Below are 25,033 nucleotides of genomic sequence, written 5' to 3' on the forward strand. Positions count from 1 at the left end.
GCTAGAAACCATACCCCTTCCTCATCACCCTTTATCCTGCAGGGTCAACATGATTGTTGACAATGAACTTTATTTCTGTTTGACCTTGGAATGAGTTTTTGCATTTGATTATCAGAGGGTCCGATATTTAGGGATTTCTACTTGCAGTGAGATCTCATGATACGCCTGGAAAGAACCAGATCACTAAATGACGAGGAGCACAGACTGGGAAGGCCTGGCTCACTGGGTGCCTGGAAGACGCTCAGTCCCCTCTGCGCCTGCAGTAGCTGCCTCCAGTGTGGGAACCGGCAACCGCCCCATTCCCTGCCAGGGGTTCCTTACTGCCGGCAAAGTGGGAGTAAATAGAGGGTGTGGGACGTCAACAAAGCACAGTGGAGCGGAATAGATCCCCCCCCACCCCCCACCCCCGCCCATTACAGCAGAACATACGCCAGAGGTCTGTGGCCTTTCTCAGTAAAATGCAAAACAAAGCTCATTAAAGCACACCCAGCCGGGCACAGCTGGGAAAACACTGGCGATCAGTATTTTGCAAAAATAAAGCCAAAGTGCTACTTATTGTCAAATTGCCACACACGAAAGGGGCTGCAAATACAACTTCAGTTCAGCATTAGAGCGGCTAAATTGGGCCCAGAAATCAAGGCTCCCGACTATACCAAATGGGCAGGAGGGGTCTGGAGAGCACATCGCGGGCAGAGCCTAGGCAGGGACTCAGGGACCCGACCCAGCTGCACTGAGGGGTTGCTGTGTGTGTGTAGGGGTGCTGGTGAGAAGCCCCCTTTCCATGCTGTGCCGCATGAGAGGGCGCTAAGGCCAGGTCCACCCGACGGTCCGGGTGTGGACGTGCGAGCCTCCCCGTGCTTTCCCTACGCCCAAGGGACTTGGTACTTCCTGAGAATGATGCTTTCCCCGCAAAGGGACAGACCAAGACAGCCCCGCTCTGCTTTGTTTCCGCAGCTCGGGAGCCTGGCCCAGCACTGCCCCTCAGCACCAGCGGCCGGACTGGGCAAGGTTTTAAGCAAGGTGTGGCCACCCACCAGGTAGGTGAAGACACCCCCCCGCCCCTGCAGGGAACCCGTGGAGCTGGGCGGGGAGCCTCATGGGTCTCTTCTCATTTCATCGCCCATCGCTCAAGGGTCTGTGTCTCTGGGGCACCTTCCATCCTGCAGGAGGACAGGTCGTGCTGCCAAGGTGAACCGGACAGAGGAAGCCTCAGCTTACTCCCGGGCACCGGCCGCCCCCTGGGCCGGGCATCAGGCTGCTCGCTGGTTCACCCGGGCATTTTGGCATCATGTGGCTACGCTCCAAAAAGAACCAAAGAGCAGGAAAGAAACAGTTCACAAAAGTGAAAAGTAGGTCTAAGACTGATGTTTAAATTTAATCTTTTCTTGGCTGAATTGGTCCAAATTGGATGAGTGTCCGTGTCCCTCCCTGGGCTCTCACTCACCCCAGGAAGTAAGGGGCAGAACAAAGGTGTGGAGCAGCTGCCCGTTCTCGGGCATTTCCCATACGACGCCACCCCCCATCGCCACCCTGCGTCATTTACCCGCCAGCTCACCTTGGGACGTGGACCCGGTTATTATCCTGGCAGGACTGAGAGCGGTTGGGAAACTTGTCCCAAGATGACAAGGACTGGGATGCCAGTTCAGATCTGAGTGACGCCGAAGCCTCCAGGCTTACCTAAAACTCTGCACAAAGTGGGGTTAGAGGGACCTAAAGCAGCACGGCAAAGACCCTGGGAGAATGACCCAACAGAGACCCCTCCAGGCAGTGGACAGTATGTGGCGAAGCCAGAGTGCGCTCTGCGGAAGGAGGCCACCCCTGTGATTACGCGGTGGTCCCTCCCTTACCCCCAGACCCCACACTTGGGCACAAAGCCCCCATTCCAGGACCCCGGGGACACACAGAACTCATGTCCACTCAGACACATGGAGAGCGTCCCCAACTCGTGCTGGAGGCCGGGCTGCTGTGTGACAGCCCACGGCTTCCCTGTAGAGTGATCCCTCCCTCGGAGGAGCCGGCAGGCCGCCTTCCTAAATGTGAAAGCTCAGCTCTTGCGGACAGGTAGTTTCTGCTTTTACACATCTGCTGGGAGCATTTCAAAGGAAGCCACAGCACTTGATGGCAGACGAGATTTTCCCTCACTATCTCCTGTCATTTGAGAATGAAGGTCATACAGCTGTCATCCTGATGGGTGTCTTTGAGTCATAGGTTTGATATCATGACTTGTGTGAAAGGATGGGGGGAGATGGGAGGTCAGAGAAGGCCTGACGGGACATTGCAGACACAGCCCCCATCTCCACTGACTCAGCGTCACCCAGAGGAGGTGCCGGTACCCAGAAAGTGGCCCTGGCACTAGAGCCGGGTACGGCGTGATCAGGATCCGAGGAGGGGAGAGGAGGGTGCAGAGAAGGGGCCAGGAGCAGAGCAGGACATTTGGGGGGCTTGCTTGAGGGTCATTAAGCTGGGTCAGCAACCCTCAGCCACAACGTGCGGGTGCAGGAGGAGACAGGACGGGTGATGGCAGATTCGCGGGTGCAGGAGGAGACAGGACGGGTGATGGCAGATTCTCTGGGAAAGTTATGGGAGCTCATTTTCTTCATCAGGCAGATGAAGACGACTTTCTCAAGCTCTCCAAACATGAGGGAAAGTTGACTGAAAACGTAGGTAACGCACTTGGCGTGCAGGAGAGCAAGCGTGCCCGGGGGACACGGCATCCCACACAGCATTTGCTGCCTGGGAAGGCCACTCCTCATCCCTCCACGTGGAAAAAGATGCCCGTAAAGGACAGGATAGATGAGGTCAGCAAAGGGGTGAGGTCACCCCTTTGAGGGTGTAGTTGGAGATGGTTGAAATTTGCTAGCCGGGAGCCAAATACCTGAATCCACGTGCCATGATTTTGACCATCATCTTTAGTGGTTAAAACTTAATATAAAGGTTTCAAAGAATATAAGGACTCTATCTGTCATAAGCTAATATCCACAGCAGGGAAGGATGAGAAAAATCAGGACTGAAAATCCGGTTTAGAGAAGAGTCAAATGGTGGTCGGTCTTGAGTAAAACCGCTGCATTGTTAACGATATGAGAGTAAAGTGTGTCTGACTTCCGCTAACGCAGACGGATTTCATACCTTTGCTTCCGCATTAGTGCCCGGTTTACCCAATGCTTTCAAGTGCTGCTGTCTGTGATCAACAAATGATCTGATTCATTCAATCAAATTGTTCTCCTTCCAGTGACATATACAAGAAAACTAGCTATCTTGCCAATTGATCCTTGTGACCAGATGTTTAGTTTTAGGAGATGCAGGTACCTGTGAGAGCATCTAAGCACGAGCACACTGGGTGCTCTGGCTGTGGGACCAGCTCCAGACCTCAAACTTTATATGAGCTTGGCCCAATCAAACAGAAGTTACATATTCTCTCAGAAGGGAATGCGGTAGGGTGCCTGGCATACAGGAGGTGCTCAGTAAGTGGCTGAAATTTCCACCCTACTTGTCAGGATGACCACACCATTCAAATGCAAGTGACAATTTTCATATGACATTTCACGAGTCCTGTGTGAATCAGGCTAACCACATCTTTTGACCTGATTTAACTCGGAGTTGGTCTCACGTCTGCTCTTAATAGCCTAACCTAACTTCCAGGCTGTCAATCAAACACAGATTTACTGAGCACCTTCTGTGTACCTGACACAGAGCTGGATGGTGGGGATGCAAAGATGGATACAACAAAGGCCCTGCGCTCCAGTTGTCCCCAGCGTAGGGACAGGTGAACCAGGAGCCACAGGACAACCAGATAGGCGTTAGAGTCACAGCAAGGTGCTGGGAGGCTCAGAGGAAGCGCCCAGGTGTGCCCCAGGGCGTCAGAGCTGCCTGAGGGTGGAGGGGAAATGAGCTGGATTCTGATAGATGAGCCAGCGTTGGCCAGGCTGGGTGGGGCCGCTGCAAGTACAGAATGGCAAGTCCTGAACGCCACCACGCATCTGAAGGGCAGCGGGAGATGCCATCTGACTTGATGAGCACAATGTATGATCACCACCACTTGGGGATAACACGGGACCCCTCCAGTTTGGATGTAGTACATCATTTATATACTCATGAAATTCCTATGGAATAGTGAATCTTAAACAATCAAGGGACACGAAGTCCTTTGAGAATATGATTTTTTTTAAAAAAAAAATGATGTCTCCTCCCCCCCATGAAGCCACCCTTGGACTCCTGTTTAGGAAATTCTCGTGTAGGATACAAAGTGCTTCGAAGCCAGCTGAGACTACGCCGACCTACACACAGCACAGGTACACCTGAGCTGGAAGCCGCGCGTCTGCCTCTGCCGGGCCACCCGAGTCTCCTTACATTCAAATCAGGAGAAGCGCTGGGGCGGTGAGACCCGGCGGCGCGGAGCCCACCGCCGCCCGAGAGTGACGCCAATCAGCACCCAGCCGCAGGCCCGCCCCGGACCAGCTAACGTGGGGCGCGCCGTCCTGCTTCCTGCCCCATGTGTGCGTGTGCGGCCGCCGCCAGGCTGCCCCCCGCGGGTGTCTGCACGGAGCCCTTAGCTCACAGCGTGTACCGCAGAACGTTCCATCCACCATCCTCACGCAAGCGGGAGGCTCTCTAGATGATAGTCTATGGAGAGGTCAACAAAATAAACATAACTGGAAAGGCCGAAGCTCACATAAGATAGAGAGTCTGGAGACCTGGCTCTACCTCCTTCTCCGTCGACATTTATCTTCTGTTCCTCACGCGTCTGAGCCTTGGGTTGCCCATCTGTAAATAGGGCGCAAGGATTCCCATCCGATTCACAAGGTAGATGAGAATTAAAATCAAGTGAGATAATGCAGGTGAAGAGTACTCTTAACTCTAAACCTTCTGAAAGCCATGTATTAGTTTTAGAGAAAATATTGGAGAACTGGTGATAACATCACAGGGGGGAAAAGGGCATTTCACTATTACCACCAAACAATATTTCAACATTAAAAACAAAAGCCAGACTGCCAGTAGAGAGAATAAATAGAAACTGTCATTTGTTATAGGGTATCATAAATAATACACTTACTTTTTATTTATTATGCAATGTTAGAAAGGAAAAGGAAAGAAAAGGACCCTTGATATAATTCCAGGTGAAAGATAAGAAATTTCTACTTTGTTGGATCAGGTTCTCCTAGAACCCTGGCTGGTACATGTAGGTGCTAAGCAAAGGGTTGTTTTTATTATAAAAGATTTTGCTGGCCTCGGAGAGCCTCTGGGAGACTGGAGAGACTGTGTGTGATGAGCTTGGCCAGGCTGCTCTGTAACAGTGCTTAGTGCTGTCTTTCTTCACCCACCTGTGTCTCCTCAAGAGCAGAGCCCCGGACGGAATCAGATTTCCCTGTGGTTCCACCACCTGCTGCCTTCTCCCATCACTCCACGACTTTCCCGCCCCCGGCTATAAACTGGGTACGGGAGATAAGTCAGTAAAGGACAAGATAATGCCAGGTGACCTCAGTGGAAAGCAAACTAAGCAAGACAGGTAAAAGTTCACGTGTGGTCAACTCATCTTTGCTTCATTCATTCATTTGCATATCGTGCATTTTCCACATCCAGGCCCTATGCTGGGGGTGGAGAAATGAATCTGCATTACAATAGAGAAGATAGAGGAGCAGGAAATTAGGTGACAGAGGCTTGCAGACGTCAGCCAATCCAGACGACAAGCGGTCCCTGGGTTGAAATGTGGAGGGGACATCTCAGCAAACAGCAGAAGGGTCAGGGCTAACCACAAGAGCCCTGAGAATCTCAAAGGCAGTTGCATCTCTGTGGGATTTTAAGTCTGGGAGTGGTTCAAGCTTATATATTAAAAAAAAAAAAAAAAAATCCGCAGATAGTTATGTGGATGATGGAGAGGTTCAGAGAGTTGTGGGAATTAAGATCTGAGGCAAGGAAATTGTGAGAAACTATTGAGTCATGCAGGCAACGTGCCACCAGAGCTTGGAACTTCAGCAATGGCAGCTAAGATGAAAGGGAAAAGGGGTGAATGAGAAATACTTCAGAGGTGGAATTGGACACGTGGAGAAGGAAAAGTCCCGACTCCAGCTCACAGCCCTGGCACCTGGTAACTATGCGATCTGCAGGTTACACCACTGAGTCTCAGTCTCCTCATCTGTAAAATGAGTCTAATTATATAGGAATGTTGTGAGGATTGCAAAAGAATGAGAGTAAAGAGGTGAACCTGGCACATAGCAGGCACTGAATAAATGCTAGCCCCGTAGAAAGAAGGGCTGACTCGTGCCGCAGGTAGGAGTCAACTTTGAAAATAAATGGTAAGAAAAAGGGAAGGAGCAGAGATGAGCTGCCAGGAACCCTAGTGTCGGGGGACAAGGCTTACACCCAGACTTCAGGAGAAACCGCATTGAAACGATGTGGCTGGAGAGAGAGAGGTGCGCCCATGACTTCACTCAGAGCGGCTCCTAATGCAGGAAACCCCAGGGGTCGTGTGGAATAGAGGACCCACATCTATGCTGCCTCTAAACCCCAGCCCTCTGGAAAGCATGGTCTCAAGCTCAGGCTTCCTACTGCTGAAACTAGTTGAACAGCACTTTCTTCCTTTTGCAGAGTCACCAGTCACTCAGAGAACCCCCAAATGCTTCATGACTGTCCGCTCCTTATGTCAAACCAGAGACAAATGAAGGGACTTCAGATCAGAGGGTAGGACTAGGGTAAACTGGTACCCTCACCTTCCAGTGAGTGGCCCCTTTGAGCATGCTCACTCCGCTTCCATTAGAAACTGACTGCTCTTTCTTCCCCCACTTCAGGCAGGCTCCCAAGCTCGCTCAGGCCAGGAGCTGACTCTGAATGCAGCGGGGGCCCTCAATATACTAGATCAGTTCTCAGGTCAGGTCAGGCTCGAGGGCAGCAGATCAGGTCTCAAAAAGAGCGGGCAGCCAGCACTTTCACTGTGAGAAGCCGCCATTCAGCCCCACTCTAGGCTGGAAACTCATCACCACATGGAAAGGCAAAGGGCAACTTTCCATTCACCATGTATTTGCTACATCACTGGTTTCCTATTTCGGTGCATTTAAAAAATTTCCCCTGGGGTGAGAACCCTGAGGGCCCTTTGTTGTGAAATATGGTTAACACGAGGTGCTTTTTTTTTTTTTTTTTTCATGACGTTGCTCAGACTAGGTCTCTGTGTGTAGGAAAACTAAAGCCTGGGTGAGTGTACAGTCCTCCAGGATCTCAAAGAAATGCAAAAAAAAAAAAAAAAAAAAAAAAGAGGGAGGGGGCGGTTAAGGGGAAGAGCAATGAAAGGAGAGGTGAAAGAAAACAGTGTCTAGACCAAGGTCAAAGTTGGAAAAGCACTTGGCAGAGCAGCATTCTCAAAAAAGAAACCTTACCTACTTCCTTTTGCTGGTCACAGATTATCTATGTGTCCATAGTTTCTAAAGCTCAAATGAATAATTATCTGATGGATTTAGATCTGTTCCTCGCAATATGGTTTGTAACATCATATTTAAAATATTCAAATATTTTGCTCAAATCCTCAGAGGCTCTGTGTCATCTGAATGTTTCCATGTGCTCTAAATCTGCAGGTGACTAAGGCGAATCAGGACAGAGGTCAGAGCATTGTCCTATTGTGTTTAAATAAATGCTTAGAGTTAGTTGACATTGAATAAAATTTTGTCTTTCTGGCTTTTTAAAAAATTGGCAGTAACACTGGGCCCGCGTTCCTGCACGGTGCCTATGGGCCGCCCCTTTGGACGCAGCATGACTTCTGCCATTTTCCACAGTCCCCGCTGCTATCACTCACCTCAACCATTCACCTTTCCTGCCTGGCGCCTCGGGCATTTGAGGGTGCAACCTCTGGGCCAGGGAGTGAAGCAGGCTCTGATGGGTGTAACCAGACAAAGCTGTGCTTTCTACTAGTGAGTTTTTATCCCTCAGAGATATATAAATAATGAGGCATTTCTAAATAAACTCAAAGAAAACCAAAAGACATTTATTTATTTTTAAACAATGTGGGGTGTTTTGTTTTTTGTTTTTAATTTAACCGTAGTTGATTTACAACACTGTGTTAGTTTCAGGTGTACCGGTTCGGATTCTTTTCCATTACAGGTTATTACAAGGTATCGAATATAGTTCCCTGTGCTACACAGTAAATCCTTGCTGTTTATTTTATATATAGTGGTGTGTACCTGTTAATAAAGTGTAGGGAGTTCTGGTTCCTATGGTTTGAGTCCGCATTTCTCTACCCTGGTTCCCTCCCTAAATAGTTAATTAGCCATCAGCAAGAGCTGGAAATGCTCTGCCTCACAACCCCCGGGCTTTACTTGGGGCCGTATCATTTCTGGACACCAGCTCGCGCTGAGACTTAACTAAGCGAAGGCAGTGGGAGGTGTGTGGTGGGTGGAAAGGTCAGGAGGCAGAGTGGTACTAACGAGCGGGAACTTTTCATCAGGGAGTTCAGTCAAAGATTCGTGCCACATCACTGATTTCTGGAAAATACTGAGAACTGAAAATTTTATTGTTTGCTTTAAATAACAGAAAGGTGCCCTTAAGTCCCAACACAGCTTTTTTCAAACACCACATCTGAATTAAAGAGAAGGTTCCCTGTATAAAAGATCTGCCTCCATGAGTTAGTAGAGCCGCCTTTAGGATGGAAGGAGTGGGAGCAAAAGTTAAAGCAACCGGAAAACAGGCCAAGCAAGCAGCCATGTTTCCAGGCTCATTTCAGAGCCACAGAGAAGGGTGGCCCACCTCGCCTTCCTTCCTTACGCGCATGCGCGCACGCACGCACGTAGGCACGCACACACCCACGTAGGCACGCACACACGCACGCTGAGGTCGTCCATCTCTGCCAGAAACTGGGTGAATGACCCGGAAGTGAACAAGCTGGGAACAAGCAACGGAGACTGAGTGGCCCCAGCTTTGTAAAAATCACAAGGAGAAGATGCTCCTGAATTTCGACAGTCTGCGCCGCCTCGCAGCTGGTGTTTACTCGGCACCGCTGCTAAATCACTCTGTGCGGGAAGACCGTTAGAGTCGTTCATTTAGATTTCACTGCAGGCTAAACCTTTCAAACTTTAGGGAATACTTTTCCTAATTAAGTAATCAGAGCTTCCCACCCCCGTGCCACAAATGAGTGACGGCGACGCCACTGCATGGCTCCCCTCGGCTCCGGGCGTGGCTGCACCTGGGGGGCCAGCCAGCCCTTGCAGCCTCTGTTCACCTCCTGGTGGGGTTTATTGCGTGTACGGTGACACGAAAATGTATGGGAATCTCTGCCTTAGGTTAAAAAGCTCACAGAAATTCTGAACAGTTACATTATAAGCGTTTATTAGCTATTCACTGATGCAGGACCAACATTTCTTGGTTTATTGTGTTTTATTGTAAATCCGGGTTTAAAAAAACAACCTGCGGTTAACCTCTTCGCTCTTTTCCCTCCTAATTTCCACCCCGGTTAAGCCAAACTCGCGGTAACTTGCTGTTTTGAGCTGTGACTCCTCACATACTGTCTGCCTATCGATCACTCTTCCCTAGAGACTGATTCCTACTCTTCCCCCACCCCGCCCAGGAAAAGCCTGGCATCGGCAGCATCCCTCCAACAGCTGGATCTGCAGCTGGACCTGCCCAACCAGCAGGGTGAGCCTATCCTCCACAGCCCCGTGGTGCTGACCCAGGGCCCCAAGTCCAAGGAGAGGCACCTCCTCCTCTTCAGGGGCCGGCTGGTCATCGCCAAGCAGAGGTGAGTCTCAAGACTGTCACTGTCTTCCTCTCTGTTGAAAGGCATTTTCTTTTCCAAGTCCCCACTGCCTGACAGCACTGCAAGGAAAGCGCCCCTTCATTTGACAAGTGAGGCCCGAGAGGCTGCATGCTTCGGGCAACATCACACATGTAGCAGGTAGAAAACTGGACAATAAGAGTATAGGAGATCCATCATTTAAAAAGAAGTCTTAGGTGAACTTGACCTTTGGGGTTGCTAAAATGTGTGTAATGTGTTCACAGCAACAAATTTGAAATCAGAAATTTAGAAACTCATTAATTGAGTTAATGTTAATGACCATGATAATCACTTTTCTCTTTGGAAAACATGCAGTTATACTTCTTCAACATTTGCCTTGGATCAGGGGAGGCTATGTCAAAAGAAGTGCAATAGTAATTTTCTGACCTGTAGAACAGCTACGTACTAGTAATGTCTCTTGATTTCTCTCCCACTCCCCAGAACGGACACGTGCATGTGTACTCCTCTGCCGTGAACTGTTGTGGGCAGAGAGGGAAGGAGGAAGACCAGGCTGCTTCTACCCGACTCCTCACACGGAGCCCTCCCCCTCCTCCCTTCCCCCCTTACAGTATCTGATATATTAGCTACGCCCAAATGAGAAATGGGACCTAGGGCTACCCGCCAGCAAAGTAACTCCCTTTATCTCCTCTAGGAAGGGGGAGGTGGGCGCCCAAGCAGCTGGCAGTGGGTGAAGAATCCCCCCAGCGGGCTGAGGAAGGTGACGTGGGCCAGTGAGGGTAAGCCACCCCGTGGGCAGCACCCTGCCCCACACTCCTCTCCCTTGGTTTGGGTGGTTCCTCTCCTCCTCCCAGAGGGAACACGAAAGTTAAAGGGAATGAAAAACAGCTTCTCCTGAGGAGGGCGGCCCCTGGCCTCATGCAGTTTCCAAGGTAGCAGCTCAAACAAGGAACAGAGACAGGAGCCGCCTGGCCAGGCCACCAGTTGGCTTTGGCTGCAAGAGGATGTCTGATTCTGAATGAGGGACACAGTGGCCCTGAGGACAGGACACAGGGCACCAGGGGTGTGATCCCCACACCCACCCCCGACCACGAACGAACCTGAGCTCCAGTTAGAATCCCAGGGCAGTGACTACATGGGAGAAAGTCACCTCGGGAGCCGGTCAGGGTTTGTCTTCTGGAAATGAGCTGTGCCTGCCGGCTTCTGAGTCCTTTATTGCCACAACAAAATTCAGAGCGCATTATTAGACTAGAGCGTGTCCCCAGGCCTGGGTGCCCGAGGAACACGCGACCCACTCCGTGCCCTCTCGGAACTGAGCGCCAGGCACATTGCACACGTCGGCGTGCTTAATCCGCACAACCCACTTCACAGACGAGGAAGGTAAAGCTCAGAGAGGCTGAGCGCTGGCCCCAAGTCCACCAAGAGGAAGTGGCAGAAGCAAGCCTTACACTTGCACCCTGTTTCTCCAGGGGTAGCACTCTGATCCCGGAGGAAAGCTCTCTGACTTGAGTCACGCTCCCCAGAGGCCCGCGCACATCACATAGGATTCCATGTATTTTTCAGAAAGAAACAGGCCTGGGGAATGTGTGACAGCCTTCCACAAATTCCATACTGGCAAAGAAAAGCTGGGGTGGAGGCGGTAAACACGGACATTGGAGACTTGTGGGATTGATACATCAGGACAGTGGTGCACCCCTGGGGGAACGTTCTGAAGTCCGTGGTCAGCAGCAGGGTCTTCATGCAAAATGCAGGCCAGAGCCATAGAAAAGATTCAAGGAAAGACACGGGGTAGTCGCCACAGCAGTGGTGGGAAGGGCCCTCTTTTGCATGGAAGAGGAATGGGCGGGGGGGGGCATGAGGGCGTTGTACTTCTGTTTTATGGGAAGAAAAGCATTGATAAATTTTTTTATACTTTCATTTAATTTCCCTTGAAAAGTTCTATTTTAAGCTTTGGGGGAAAACATGCCCCATTTTAAAAAGCTTCTCACACCTACCCACCGTGATTAATTCTCTTAGAGGCTTAGAGATTTCAAAGAATTCAAAACACATCTGGTATCCTCCCCCCAGATTCCTCCCCGCCAGGGATGTGTTGTTTTCAGAGCCCTGAGAAATCCCCCGAGACACAAACAGCAGCTGGGGAAATCCTGCTCAGCACATCCCGAGAAAGTGAACTGGCCCCTTCCTGCCTGGTCTGCACAGAGCGCTCTGCAGGCGGTGCTGAATCATCCCGCGCTTTCATTCAGCCAAACACCCTGAATCCTTCCTCAAAAGGCTCGTGCTCGCCCGCAGTCTGGAATGAAACCCGAAGATGAACGCAGGGTGTTGGGGCATCTGTTGAAAGGGACGGTCAGCCACAAGGGCTCCGCTGCACACCAAGGGGGCACTGTGGGTCTGCTGCAGGCGCCAGGTGGTGGCATCCCAGAGACCTCGCCAGACCCGGCCACGTGGCCTCCCCGGCTGCAGGGCTCCAGCAGGGCCCAGAACTGAGCCTTCACGTACTGCTTAGAAAGGATAATACAGGAACCCTCTTCCTCTTCCCAAAGGAGAGGCAGGGTGACAGCACTCTCTAAGTAGGTGTGTTACACGTCCACACACTCCCATGGCCCAGCCCTCTGACCCACCTTCATCCCCTCTAATGGACCCTGTGCTTCCGTCCACACTACTCCTGCCACCTGGGAGGCTGTACCCCTCTTCCTGTGGCCAGCTCTAACCCAGGCTTAGGGACACGGCTCAGTGCTCAATCAAAGCCTACACTCGAACTGCACTGCTCTATATGCCTCAGTTTCCTCATCTATAAAATGGGGATAAGAATAGTACCTACCTCATAGAGTGGCTTGGGGTGAGGATGACAAGAGTGGAGACGTGTACAGAGCTTAGGATGGCCGGCCTGGCACACATGTTAAGCATTTGCTATGAAGAGGAGTTACTTTCTGAAGTGCTTTCCAGGAAGGATTCTGAGGCCCCATCTTTGGCCCAAAGAGAGAAGAAAAGAGAAGAAATCTCAGTGGCCCTCACTAGCCAGAAAGTTAATTGTTAATAATTCATTAGCTAATCACTACTGGCATTGCTGAGGGTCTGCTCTGCCCGAGGCATTCTGCTGTGTCTGGTAGTGTTTGAGTCCAAGCTCTCAGGCTCTTTATAATGTGGTAAGAAAGGTTAAAATCCATCCGCTGTGATGGACAAAAGGGAAGGAATAATGACTAACTCTTGAGTTTAGTTTCTGTGTGTGTGTGTGTGTGTGTGTGTGTGTGTGTTTTAATTCAAAGAGTGAAACTCTTATGTGTGTGGAAGTATATTCAATTTATCTAATTTAGTTTAGAGTAGAATATTCTATGTCTTTAGGATGTACTTGGTATCATATTCAACTATGCATAATGAACTATTTTAAAGAAATTTTGCTGTATTTTTACAGGATTTGATATCTAATTTGTAAAGCCTTGTAGAACCATGAGCTGCCTGGTTATTTGTGTGATTAGCACCAGTGAGTGAAAATCTATGATAGTCTCAGCAGCCTATTGACAAGAACACAACCTTTGCCTCCACAGCCAAAGGGAAATGTTTTCAGTTGCATTTTACTATAAATAGCGTGAGACACAAAAAAGTTAAGTGTATTTCAAAACATGCCCGGATGGTTTTGAAATATCCTTTTACCCTTGAGGCACTAGCAGTTCACAGTTGATAATGACCACCCCCAGCACTGGCTGCAGAGCCCTGGGTGAAATGAAAACATGGGGTGCCTTGTACAAAGAGCAGAAAATGAAACCTAGCGCAGGGGCCTTCTGAGCATGGGGACGTGTGTGACAGCACAGGTCACACGTTCATGAGGCTGGCTCAGGCTGCCCCCCTCTTATGGAGTTAATGTATTTTAACATTAACGACAATGTATTAACGTATTTAAGGAACTTACAAGCTTAAGGCCTTTACTTGACATATTTAGCAACATTTACCGATATTTAACAACATTTATTTTGCTCCGCAAAAGGTCTTATTTCTTTTCCAAATATCACATTTTAGAATAAAATAGACACAGCCTCAACATTATTTTTTTTAGATAAAAGTTATGTAAGTGCATTTCTCACATTTTCTGTGAATTTCAATAAATAGCTTTAATCGTTTTGCGCTGAAATGTGAATTCAGTGTAGATTTCACTATGTGCTCTCCTTCACAAGTTGACATAGCCTGTCCTGGCACTCGTCTTACAAAGTCCATACTATCAGACAACAGGATTTGGAAGAATTTAGATTGCCTATTCCTACTGACTAAAGTAACAGAAACCTATTTATTACCCACACCTTGGGAACATTTCTTCATCAAGACTTATCCAAAGCAGCCCATTTGGAAAGAGAAGTTTTAGGAGCAAACCTGCTGAATATAGCAAACATAACAATACGTGCTTACTTTTGCCAGCCACTGTGCTAAATCCTTCACTTCTAGTAACTCACTTCGTTCTCGAAAAATTCCTATCAGGTGGGAAATGACATCCTATCACTTGTACCATAGGCTGTTCTTAGAAGCAAGGCAACAAGTCCAGCCTGCACTCAATAGGGGAAAAATTAAACTTCACCTTTTGGGGGAAGATATGCCAAAGGATTCATGAACATATTTTTCAGCCCATCATATCGACATACGTATTAGGTTTAAAGCCATGAGACTCGATAAGATCACTAAAATAGTGAGCGTCAAGAAAAAAGAGAAGGGGACTGAGGACTGAGCCCTAGGATGCTTCAACGTTCAAAGGTTACTTTTCTGTTCGATAGATAGGCAACCAGGCGCGGAAGCTGTTTCCCAAGGTCACCAAGCCCGCGGGTGGTGGAGCTGGGCCCAGGACCCAGGCACTTGGGTTTCAGAGCCTGCACTCTTCACTGCTCTGTTGCTCTGAAAGAAACCACAAAGGCCCAAGTTCAGCAAGTAAGCAGACTAATGGAGATGTGTAAACTGATATTTGCCATTTGGTCTGGTGTGTAATAGCCACGAACATGATCATGTCTTGGGTTCTTGGCCTCGGTGTATCTGCCACCAGATGATGGTGCTAGTCATGTAACCGTTAGTTTAATCGACACATTTTTTGCTGAGCATCTCTGTGTATTAGGCACTATTCTAGGCACTTGGGATAGAACGCAAAAAGTCCTGCTCTTATGGAGCTTATATTCGGTCAAGGGGAGATAGAAAATAGATGAGAAACATAATAAATGATGTAGTATGTTGGAAAGTGGTATGTGTCATGGGGGAAATATGGAATTGGGTAAAAGGAGTTGGCAATTCCTAGCGAAGGAGGGGTCAGTGGCAATAGTGAATAGAATGGTCAATACAGTCCTCATCGCAAAAGAGAGTTTTGAGCAAACCTGAAGGAAATGAAAGAGTTAGCCAAGTGGATATCAGGAGGGAGAGCATTCCTGGCATAGAAAACAGCAAGAGCAAAGGCCTGGAGGCTGGCGTGTGCCTGGCATGTTGAAGGACAGCAAGGCGGCCAGTGGGGCAGGAACAGGAAGAGTGAGGGTGGGAGGTTGGGAGATGCTGCCGGCAGGTAACAGGTGCCAGATCAGGCAGGGCCTGTGGGCTCATAGGAGGGAGGACCTGGCTTTTCCTCCTTTGCTGAGTGAGATGGGAGCCATTGAAGGGATTGTAGCAGAGCAGTAATATGATCTCACTAAAGGTTTAAAAGGATCACACCCGCTGCTTTGCTGAAAATAGCCTAGGGTCAGGGAGGAAGCAGGGGCAGAAAGAAGGGTGCCTCAGAACCTGACATCTGTCTCACCTCCGGATGACTGATCCAGGGGAGTGAGGGATTACCCCAAATGGAAGCCACAGGCTTTTCGTGATCTAATCTCAGAGATGACATTTGATTACTTCTACCATAATCTATTCAGTAGAAGGCAGTCAGGAAGTTCACATCACACTCAAAGGGAGTGAAATTAAGCTTCACCTCGTGAGGAAAGGTATACGAAAGAATTTATTTACTGGTTATGTTTTTAAAGCCATCACATCGACATACAGATTATAGTTAATGGCGTGAGATTGGATAAAATCACCAAAAAAAGAAAAGGGTTCCAAGGACTGAGCCCCAGGATGTATCAACATTAAAAGGTTGGGGAGAAGATGAAGAACCATCCAAGGATGTCAAGAATGAGAGACTTGTGAAATCGGAAGAAATCCAAGAGAGTGTGGTGTTTTGGAACTAAGTGAAGAAAATGCAAAAGGGAGGAAATGCATCAAGGAGGAGAGAGTGGCCAACTCTGTCAAATGTGGCCGTAGGTGGGGTAGCCATTATCCTTCTGGCCCAGGCCCAGCTCACTCCTGGTTTTGTCCTGATGTTATTCCTAGTAGTACCCCCATTTCACTCTTAAAAGCAGCCCATTTTGACAATGAATTATATGGACATCCTATACATAAGTAATATGAACTCTGAGATATGGGAATTGGGTCCAGAAATAGATCATTGGTAACAAGGGGAGATCATCTAATTAGTGATTTACTGTGAGACATATATCAGCATCCTTTTCATTCAAAATATTTTTCTATTAAAAGTTATTAAAGAGCTAAGTAAAATATTAACTAGTATTAGCATAAATATAACATGAAATAACATACCAAATTGGAGTAAGATTTTAAAAATCACAAATGCAATTAGTTCAGTAAATTTTAACTCTTCTCAATCATTATTTGATGTAGTCACAGTTACACCAAAGTTTGAGTACAGCTTGAATCCAAGCTCACATTATGAATTAGGGATCTTGAAAAATTGTGACTATTACAATGCTACCGAATTGATAGGCTCTTCTTGTTGTTGAAACAAAATAATTTGACCAACTGGCAAAAAGAGCATCTTCAATGCGATCCAAGTAGATAAAATAGAAACAGACACCCCAGGATTTGTGTTTATTCATAATTATTCATGAAACGCTTTTCATTTGATAAAATATATAAAGGCTCTAGTTATGGCTTGTTCCCCAACTCCCATGGCTGCCCTTGCTCTCACCTTCCCTGCTGGCTACTTCTGAAGGGATGACCCCCCTCCCCCCATGGCATCTCCACTTAGCCTATGCCAAATTTAATTAACATCTGTCATTTACTTGCCCTTACTATGGCCCAGGCGCCATTTTTAATCACTTTGCACATCTTGATATGTTCGGTCGCCTACCTCAGCTCTGTGAATGTGTGTGGCCCATGCCTGCACCTTCCGACCTGCTCAAGTCACAGAGCTAGAATACTACCTCACAGTGACCATTTGTCAAGTGAAAGACAACTTAGGTGAATTATTAGCCTTGTTGAAGAATAAACTCTGGCTCATTTTTGGCCCTTTTAGGGAATGGAAAGTTAAAGTTTCATTTTACTTACTTGGTCTTAGATCATTTTTTTCTTGGGATCCTTGCTTCGTTGAAAAAGGGATCTCCATCCACAGGAAGAGGAGATTATCCTGACTGTTCAGGTGAACACTGGTGAGGGAAAAGATGGTAGAAAGGAAAATTATGTATAAAATCTTTCTAAGTGTTTCTGATATGAGTAGTGTTCTCATTTTAACTATCAGAAACTCTGAAATGATTGTTTCCACAGAGGATTCTACGATATAGTCTCCATCTCTGACTGTGGGGCTCTATCTGAGGAATCGGCCAGGGTTCGTGACCATGACAAGGCATCTGGGTGCCTTTCACAAGAGAGTCCCAAACTGAAAAAATCAGCGCACTGATTTAGGGAGCCAGGGCGTGACACAGAGGGTTGGAAACAGAACCCAAACCCAACACTCGCGAGCACTTCTGTGTGATGAACTCTGCAGCCCTTACGTACAATACCTAATTTTATCTTTACAATCACCCTATACATCAGGTACTATATTAGTCAGCTAATGTCACAAAAATGACACAGATCATCTCAAAATACAGTAGCTTACAAAAACAAGCATTTCCTTCTTGCTCATACAGCTGTAGGTCATCTAGCATCTGACTGATGCAGCTGGGCTCAGCTGGGCCTGGGTGCCCACCACAGGTTAAGTTCACGCGTTCCCCAGTGTCTCTTATTCTTCTGGGACACTCAGGGTTTGTGCTTCTAATGGTGATGCAGAGGTGCAAGGGGGTACATCCAACCTCACAAGCATGCTTCAGGCCTTTGCTTGCCTCGTGTACACTAACAAACAGGTCCAATGGCCAAGCCCAAAGTCAAGGGCCAGCGACAGACACTCTGCCCACCAGGAGGCCACGTCAGGAGGTTGGATGTGTAATACTACCATAGGAACGTGAGGGTAGAGACCAGTAACTCAGTCCAGCGCGGGTGCTATTATTGCAGTCACCTTAGAGATGAGGACATCAGGAGAGGGTAGAAGACTTGCCCAGTGTCCCACTAATGTTAAGTGGAGACACTGACATTTAAACCCAAGCAGATGGGCCCCAGAGCACAAACTGTTATGCAGGACAGCTCAATGGGGACCAGGCAGGAGCTCCTGTGGGCCAGGAAAGACTCATTAAAGGTCAGACACAGAGTGGGAAAAGGCCAGGGGAAGGAGGAGGCTAGGATCAGCCTAAGAGAACTCCTGCCCATGCTGATCTTGTACCTGTACAGACCACTTAACGACAGGCTTGTAGAGGGCGTCTCCTCTTGGCCAGGCATGGAATCAGAAACTGGCAAGTTTATACCCCCAAATAAGGAAGCTACTCCAAAAATCCTTTCAAAATTCTAGTAGTTAACCAGAAGTTGAATCTCTTTATAATTATGTCACTTCAAGTTGTATGTAATGAGTACAACAAAAGCACAACTTTATAAATAAATAAATAGCTGGATAGGTAAATAAAGTTTAAAAATATAACTGTAATATCTTCCCACTGTTCGAGAATTGGTTCATGAGAAGTTTTTCTGTTGTACTTTGAATATGTTTAAATGTATTTTTAAGTATACATATTTTTAATTCATGGAATTCCAAAATTTTTTGCCTTTCCAAATATTGAATTTAAGTTTTGAGAATTTTGATCAGAATCTAAAAATCTACCCAGTTCTCATGTCTAAGACAGGAATAAATTTCAGTTATTTCAAAAACTATTTTCTACTATTGTAACCAATTATTGTGTACAATGGGTAAAAAACTAAAAAATTCAATATAGCTTATTTTTTAATGTTTAATAACTATGTTAAGTGCTTGTAACAAAAACAAGATGAGTATGAAGAGAAGAGATTTTTACATTTAAAAATGAACATTTTGATTTTCTATTATAGCAAAATGGTTCCAATTTGGGCAGTATTTCTTAAAATTTCAGTGAAATACAATCTATTTGGTTTCTTATTTCTGACCAAATCAAATCATAATAGCCGAATGGATTATGAAACAATAATTCAAAGAAAGTACTATCAAAGGAGAAATGACAATCTTGTTTTAACCCCAAAATAGATCAAGTTGTAATTACTTAATATGTAGGTGATGCAACACTAGTGCTTTCATAGAAACAAAAGGGATTCTCACAACTGATGTCATTGCACAATTGGTATATACCACCCTGGTTCATTGTGAAACGTCTATCTTAATTTCTATTCAGCTGCAGATAATTGCATGTACACATTTTGTCTTTGTTTTCAAAATCTTTAAATATAACTGTAGTAATACTTCCAACCATATTATTAAAATAAATTTACTATTTTAAAATGGGATTTCTTGTTTCACTATTAGATATAGAATTTAAAACTAGCCCATGTTATATACTATTTTACATCTTAAGTGCAATTATTAGAAAATAACAGTCACAATACATCAATCAATCGTTTAGCTCAAAGATACAGAAAAGCAAAATTTTCATCCAAATGAGTAGAAAAAGTAAAAAGAAATTTAAAAGTTGGAAATAAACAGAAGTTTTTAAATGTAAAAATAAAAATAAGAAGATATCTAGTTTGCAATAGCAAACAAAATCATTAAAATATAGGAATAAAGCAGAGCAGAGCAGAAACTGAGACACAGATGTAGAGAACAAATGTATGGACGCCAAGGGGGGAAAGTGGTGGGGGCGTGGGGGTGGTGGGATGAATTGGGAGATTGGGATTGACATGTACACACTGATGTGTATAAAATGGATGACTAATAAGAAAATAAATAAATAAACATTTTAAAAAAGGTGTTAGCTGCATTAAAACAACAAACACTCTAAAGTTTGTTAACTGAAATGAATCTGAGCTTGGAAGAAAGAGGGATGTGTTGATTAAAACTTTGTACTGGGATTAATTAGTTAATAGTTTCTAAAAATAGTTAAAATAATGAAATTGTATGTGCCAGTAAAGAATAAACACATGATAATGCTTTCCTATTTAAAAAAGAAAAGAAAAGAAAAGAAAAGAAAAATACTCAAGATCCTTATAGGAAAGTTTTAAACTGGCAATTAACTTCTCTAATTGGCAACCCCCAAATAGAGAAGTTACTCCCAAGATCTTTTCAAAATTCCACTAGTTATCCAAAAGTTTATTTTCTTTATATTTTTCTGTCATTTCACATTGTCTGCAATTTGAAATAAACAAAGACTTGAATAGTGGAGGGTTGTACCACATTTATTGATGGAAAGATTCAATAGTGAAGCTATCATTTCTCCCCCAAATTACTGTATAATTGTTTTACTAATCAAAAATCCCCAGAAAATTTTTTAGTAGAACTGGTTCTTAAATTCTTAAATGTGCAAAAACAGCCAAGACAAGTTTGTCAAGAAAAAGAAAGAAGACAGGCTCTACCATCTACCTGAAGAAGATATAAAGCCATAGAAATTAGAACAGATGGCTTTGGGTGGCGGCATTGTGGAAAAGAAAACATTAACATATCCCGTTACTGCAGGAACAAAGCGGAGGTGGAAGAGGAACTGGAGACACTTCGAGTGATGTTCAGACACACTTAGAAACATTGGCCCTGTGGCAGAGCTAACAGGGGGCCCGCACTGTGATACGATTCGGCAAGCTGAATGTGCAATTCTCCACTAGGCACTAAGCTTACATTTCTCCAAGTTGCCTAGCGGTGTTTTGCAACATCACAGGCTGTGACGCCAGATGGAGATACATATGCATAAATTTGCTACCAGTAGATTCCAATTTTATCATTCTCACAGAAATAAAATTTTGCTAAACCGCGCTAGTTACAATAAATCCAAACGAAATCCACTTTACTAAAAATCCTATCCTTTAAAAGTTTTGTTTTTCAGTGTTAATTGGAATATCAAAACCCTTTTTGTAAAGCATACAACTAGTACAGTAAAAGTAGAACATTTTCTTTTCTACCACTTTGCAGGGGCGTTCTTCGCGCTGCCAACGCCCGCAGGAGCCCTGCCACCTTCCAGTCTGGTGCTAGGAGGTCATCATCCAACGTAATTGGCTTTCTCCTATCCTCTTTTCTCGGGAGATGAGGGCTGACCAAGGAGTGCTGGATTGTCTCCCCTGGGTGAGGCTGTTAGGTTTGGTGGTAGGCAGCATGGAGTTCTGAAGTGAGTGTGAGCTTTGGAGACAGTCAGTTTCAATCTTTCTCAGGTCATTTCTGGGCTCTGTCCTCCTGGGCATGTGTTCCCGGACCTGCAAGATGACCTAATCAAGCGCCCTTGTAGACTCTTACTAAAGCGGTAATGTTAATGCGCCAAATCCTTGGTGCTCCACAGATATTAGTTATCTTCCTTAAATATTGATTTAAAAATAAAAATGGAATGAATTTTTAGAGTAGTGTGTGGAGGGTTTAAGTACCTCTGAATTCCTGTAAGTTTTTTTGGTTTGGGGGGGGGGGGTTGTTTGTTTGTTTTTTAAGTCATGGATTCCCTTGTTCCAGGTCTATTTTTTACAGGAACTTCTGAATGTAAGGATGAGGGAAAGCTGATTGGAGGGTGGACGCCCCAATCCCAGAGTGTGGACCAGGCAAGGGCCCCAGGGCTGGGTCAGCGCTGAGGGCTGCCCCCCTCTCTCCCTCTCTCTTTCTTGAGTCTCTGGCAACAGTAATGAGGAATGAGGGTTATGTTTCTAAAAAGAAAGAAAAACAGACCCTTGAGACTATTTCTTCCTTTTGATGGAAATTATTAGACTACCTCTTCAAGCAAGCAGAGAAGGAAGAGGGACTCTTCCTTTCTCAGTGTGCGAGCCCCATAGCCCTGGGTGCAGAGGGGAATCCCCTGTGACCAGTCCCCGGCCAGGCCACCTTCCCACTGGCGGATGTGGGCAGTTACGTAGCCTGGCATCAACAAGGGACCACCTCCTGTGGTGCAGAGGGTAGGACAGGCCCAGAGTTGAGATGGAGTGGGGGCAGAGGTGGGGAAGGGGTAGGTACAGGTTACTTTAAGTGTCTTACAGGCTTGGTGTCTCTCGTGTGTACTGGTAAAGCATGACCTGAATGGACCCTGCCAGGTGTCCAGTTCTGTGCTGCATTGACCTCAGTCCAATCTCTTTTTTGTTGATGCAATGAACACTCACTGCCCACCTCTGCCTCCAGAGAGAAACTAAAACAGAGAAACTCCTTCTCCAGAGAGAAATCTCTGCTGGGCCATGAAACCTTCTACATGCCTTCCAGTGCCCAGACACCACTGCCCACGAGTTTGGTCACTGCGGATCGATTGATACAATAAGAGCTAACATTCTGTTCTGATTCTGTGCCAGGCACTGTGCTAACATTTTTCTGTTATTTACATAATTTGATCCACATAGCAACCCATCGCTTGTATGTTTATTCTCATTTTGAAGATGGGGTACCCAATACTTGGGTGACTTCCTTGCCTAGAATCACAGCACAGGTAAGCAGTGAAGTCGGGATTTGAACTGGGGTTTGCCCCACTCCCGAGCCTGTGCTTTGGACTGCTACATGGGGGCCTCATAGGTCTGGGTCCAGATATGTCATTAGTTAGTTTAGACTAGGCTTTCTTGATATACTAGTGAAAAAACTGCAAAACAAAATTTAAGGAAAAATTATAAACAGTTGGTCACAGGAGGCTGTAACCCAGTTTTACCAAGGGAATCTAAAGAGGTTATCTAAGTTTGCCCTTCCCCCCGTCCTCATTTTGGAGCCCATGTGTTCTCTAATAGCATCACTGAATTCTTGGTGATTCAAAGGTCCTAGAAGAGATTTTATCTTTGAATTGTCCTGGGTTAATATTTCCTCATTGCAGGTCTCTGTTTATTTTTTACTAAGTGCCAAATATTTTTATTTTCTGCCAAACTACAAGCCCAGGTTGCTGCACTGTATAACCCAGGGAAGACCCAGAGCAAAGCTGGGAATAGGGGAAAGACGAAAAGGAGAGTGATGCCGTCTTTGCCGGTTGAATCCCACTGTCTCCCAAACGACTTCGGACTTCCTCCACCACAGTTTTCACTAGGGCGAGCTCTACTTGCAAAGTTATACCAGAGAGACAAATAATAGAAACGAGCAAATGAAATAACAGAGGAACACGAAACCCTTCGTCCTCCACTTAGATCATGCTTCTCCCGAAAACTCACTTAGGGGATATGTACGCACAAGGTCAAGACAGAGGGTCCTCTTTAGGGAGGGACTGAACGGTGTGGCTCAGGCAGGAGCCAAAATGTCCTCCTTCCCTTCTTTCCCCCCAAATCCATTCAGTGCTCAGAACCGTGAAACTAACCCCCGCCTGGTCTCCCTGCCTGCCCAACCGCATCTCGTCTTCCAGACCCTCGTTTTCACACTCTGATCCCAGCAAGTCTCCACACCCCACCTCTCTCCCGTCCCTTCCAATCCAAAGCTGTCAGACGGCAGCTCCATGAACCCGTCAGTCACATCACACGCCCCCTGCAGGAAGCCCAACACCTTTGTCTGGCATTGAGGGCACTCTCCTCTCTGGTCTGATGAGCAACTCCTGCCCACCCCCGACCCCGTCTGTGCGTGGGATACTTACAGGTTCCAAAACACCCTGCGACTCCCATTTCTGGGCCTTTATTCTTGCTGTCTCTTCCACCAGGAGTTCCCTGTCTTCCTATAATTGCACTAGATCACAGGCACCTCCTGGACGGGGTGAGCCTTAGTCATCCTGGACCCCACAAAGCAGGAGCTCGACAAAACCTCCCTGGATAAAGGGAGAAGTGCTGACCTAGTAGGAGTATGTCGTTCCCACGAAATCTCTGTTCAGCCAGAATATTTCAAAATGGCGGTACAGGGCAGCGCCACGGTCAAGGGCAGAAGCTGGAGCTGAATTCAGCCTGGTTCTGCCACGGGAAGCTCTGGTTTTTCCTCTGCAGAATGTGGGAAGTAACAGAACCCCCGCATAGTGTGGTGGGCAGGTTCGGAGAGAGAATGAGGGGAAAACGTCTATCACAGTTTCAGGCACGGTGGGAAAAAATGCCTGGATCCATGCGGCTCTAGTTTTATTTCGTTGTTTTTCCTTAATCTCTCGCAAATCAAAATCCCACTTAAGAAGTGCTTTCCCTTTTCAATGGGAAGGGGTCAGATGTCCACTTCCCCAGTGAAACAGGCCAATGGTAGACACCTGCATTCAGCCAGGAGGGTGGGAGGGTGGGCGGCCACGTGGGCTGGGCTCTGGGTTCTGAAGGCCTGGAACACCCGTGGTTTCCCACAGAAACCATGACAGGACCTTCAGGTTAACGCCCAGCCTTCCCTTCCTCCCCGGGGCTTCCCAAGCCCCGTCGAGTGAAAGGACAGAGGCCTCGGCCGCGCCGCTGAGAAGCCCACCTTGTGGTTTGACTTTTCCTGTCCTCCCACTCGCTGCAGAGTGGGCCGTGCGGCTGTTACTCAGGGGCCACTTCCTTCAAAGCTCAGAGGCAGCAGAACCCACAGGCCCCAGCCCCTCTGACGGGTCCACCGAGGCGTCGGCAGGAGCATTAGCTGGAGGCCTGAACATTTCCCACTTCCGCCAGCACGGCTCCCTTCGCTTCTGAACCCAGGAATCTGTGGCCTGCAATTACCTTTGGGGAAGAAAGTCCCCGTGGCAGCATCATTTCCCCTAACAACGACATCTTTTAAGAAGCTACTGTCATTATCTTATTTTGAAGAGCTTCAAAACGCGTTCTAAGAGCTGTAGCTCTGGGAGGTGTTTCGTTTTAGCGCAGGCCTTAAACATGCCTCTCTGCTGCCCAGGCATCCTGCCTGGTTTCAGCGTTGGCATTCTGTTCGTTTACCTTCCTCGGCTCTCCTGGAGGCAGCTCCTCTCACTGCTCTTTGCCTCTCGAGCACTGCCCGGCAGGGAGCGCCTGTAGAGGCCAGCGGTAGGGACAGGACAGACAGGACCTTATTTGACTTACGCTGGAGGCGTAAAGGGCTTAACTTGAATCCCAAAGCAAGAGACTGCTATTGCAAATAAATAAATGAATCATTCTCATGGATGGGCATGGAGGCGGTAGGAATGGATTAATGTTTTTTATTATCAACAAGATTTTGTTGAA

At 46.9% G+C, this 25,033-nt stretch overlaps 1 protein-coding gene across 1 annotated transcript; it reads left to right on the forward strand.

Annotated features, from left to right (window-relative positions):
• Positions 1-897: 897 nt before the first annotated feature.
• Positions 898-24,529, forward strand: LOC114238347 (uncharacterized). The gene is made up of 4 exons (XM_028167448.2): positions 898-1,037; positions 9,542-9,712; positions 20,943-20,995; positions 24,363-24,529. The coding sequence occupies exons 1-4, from the start codon at positions 898-900 to the stop codon at positions 24,527-24,529; spliced, it is 531 nt and encodes a 176-aa protein (XP_028023249.2).
• The last annotated feature ends 504 nt before the right edge of the window (positions 24,530-25,033 follow it).

This window comes from Balaenoptera acutorostrata, chromosome 14 (genome assembly GCF_949987535.1).
Source record: "Balaenoptera acutorostrata chromosome 14, mBalAcu1.1, whole genome shotgun sequence".
NCBI classification, from domain to species: Eukaryota; Metazoa; Chordata; class Mammalia; order Artiodactyla; family Balaenopteridae; genus Balaenoptera; species Balaenoptera acutorostrata.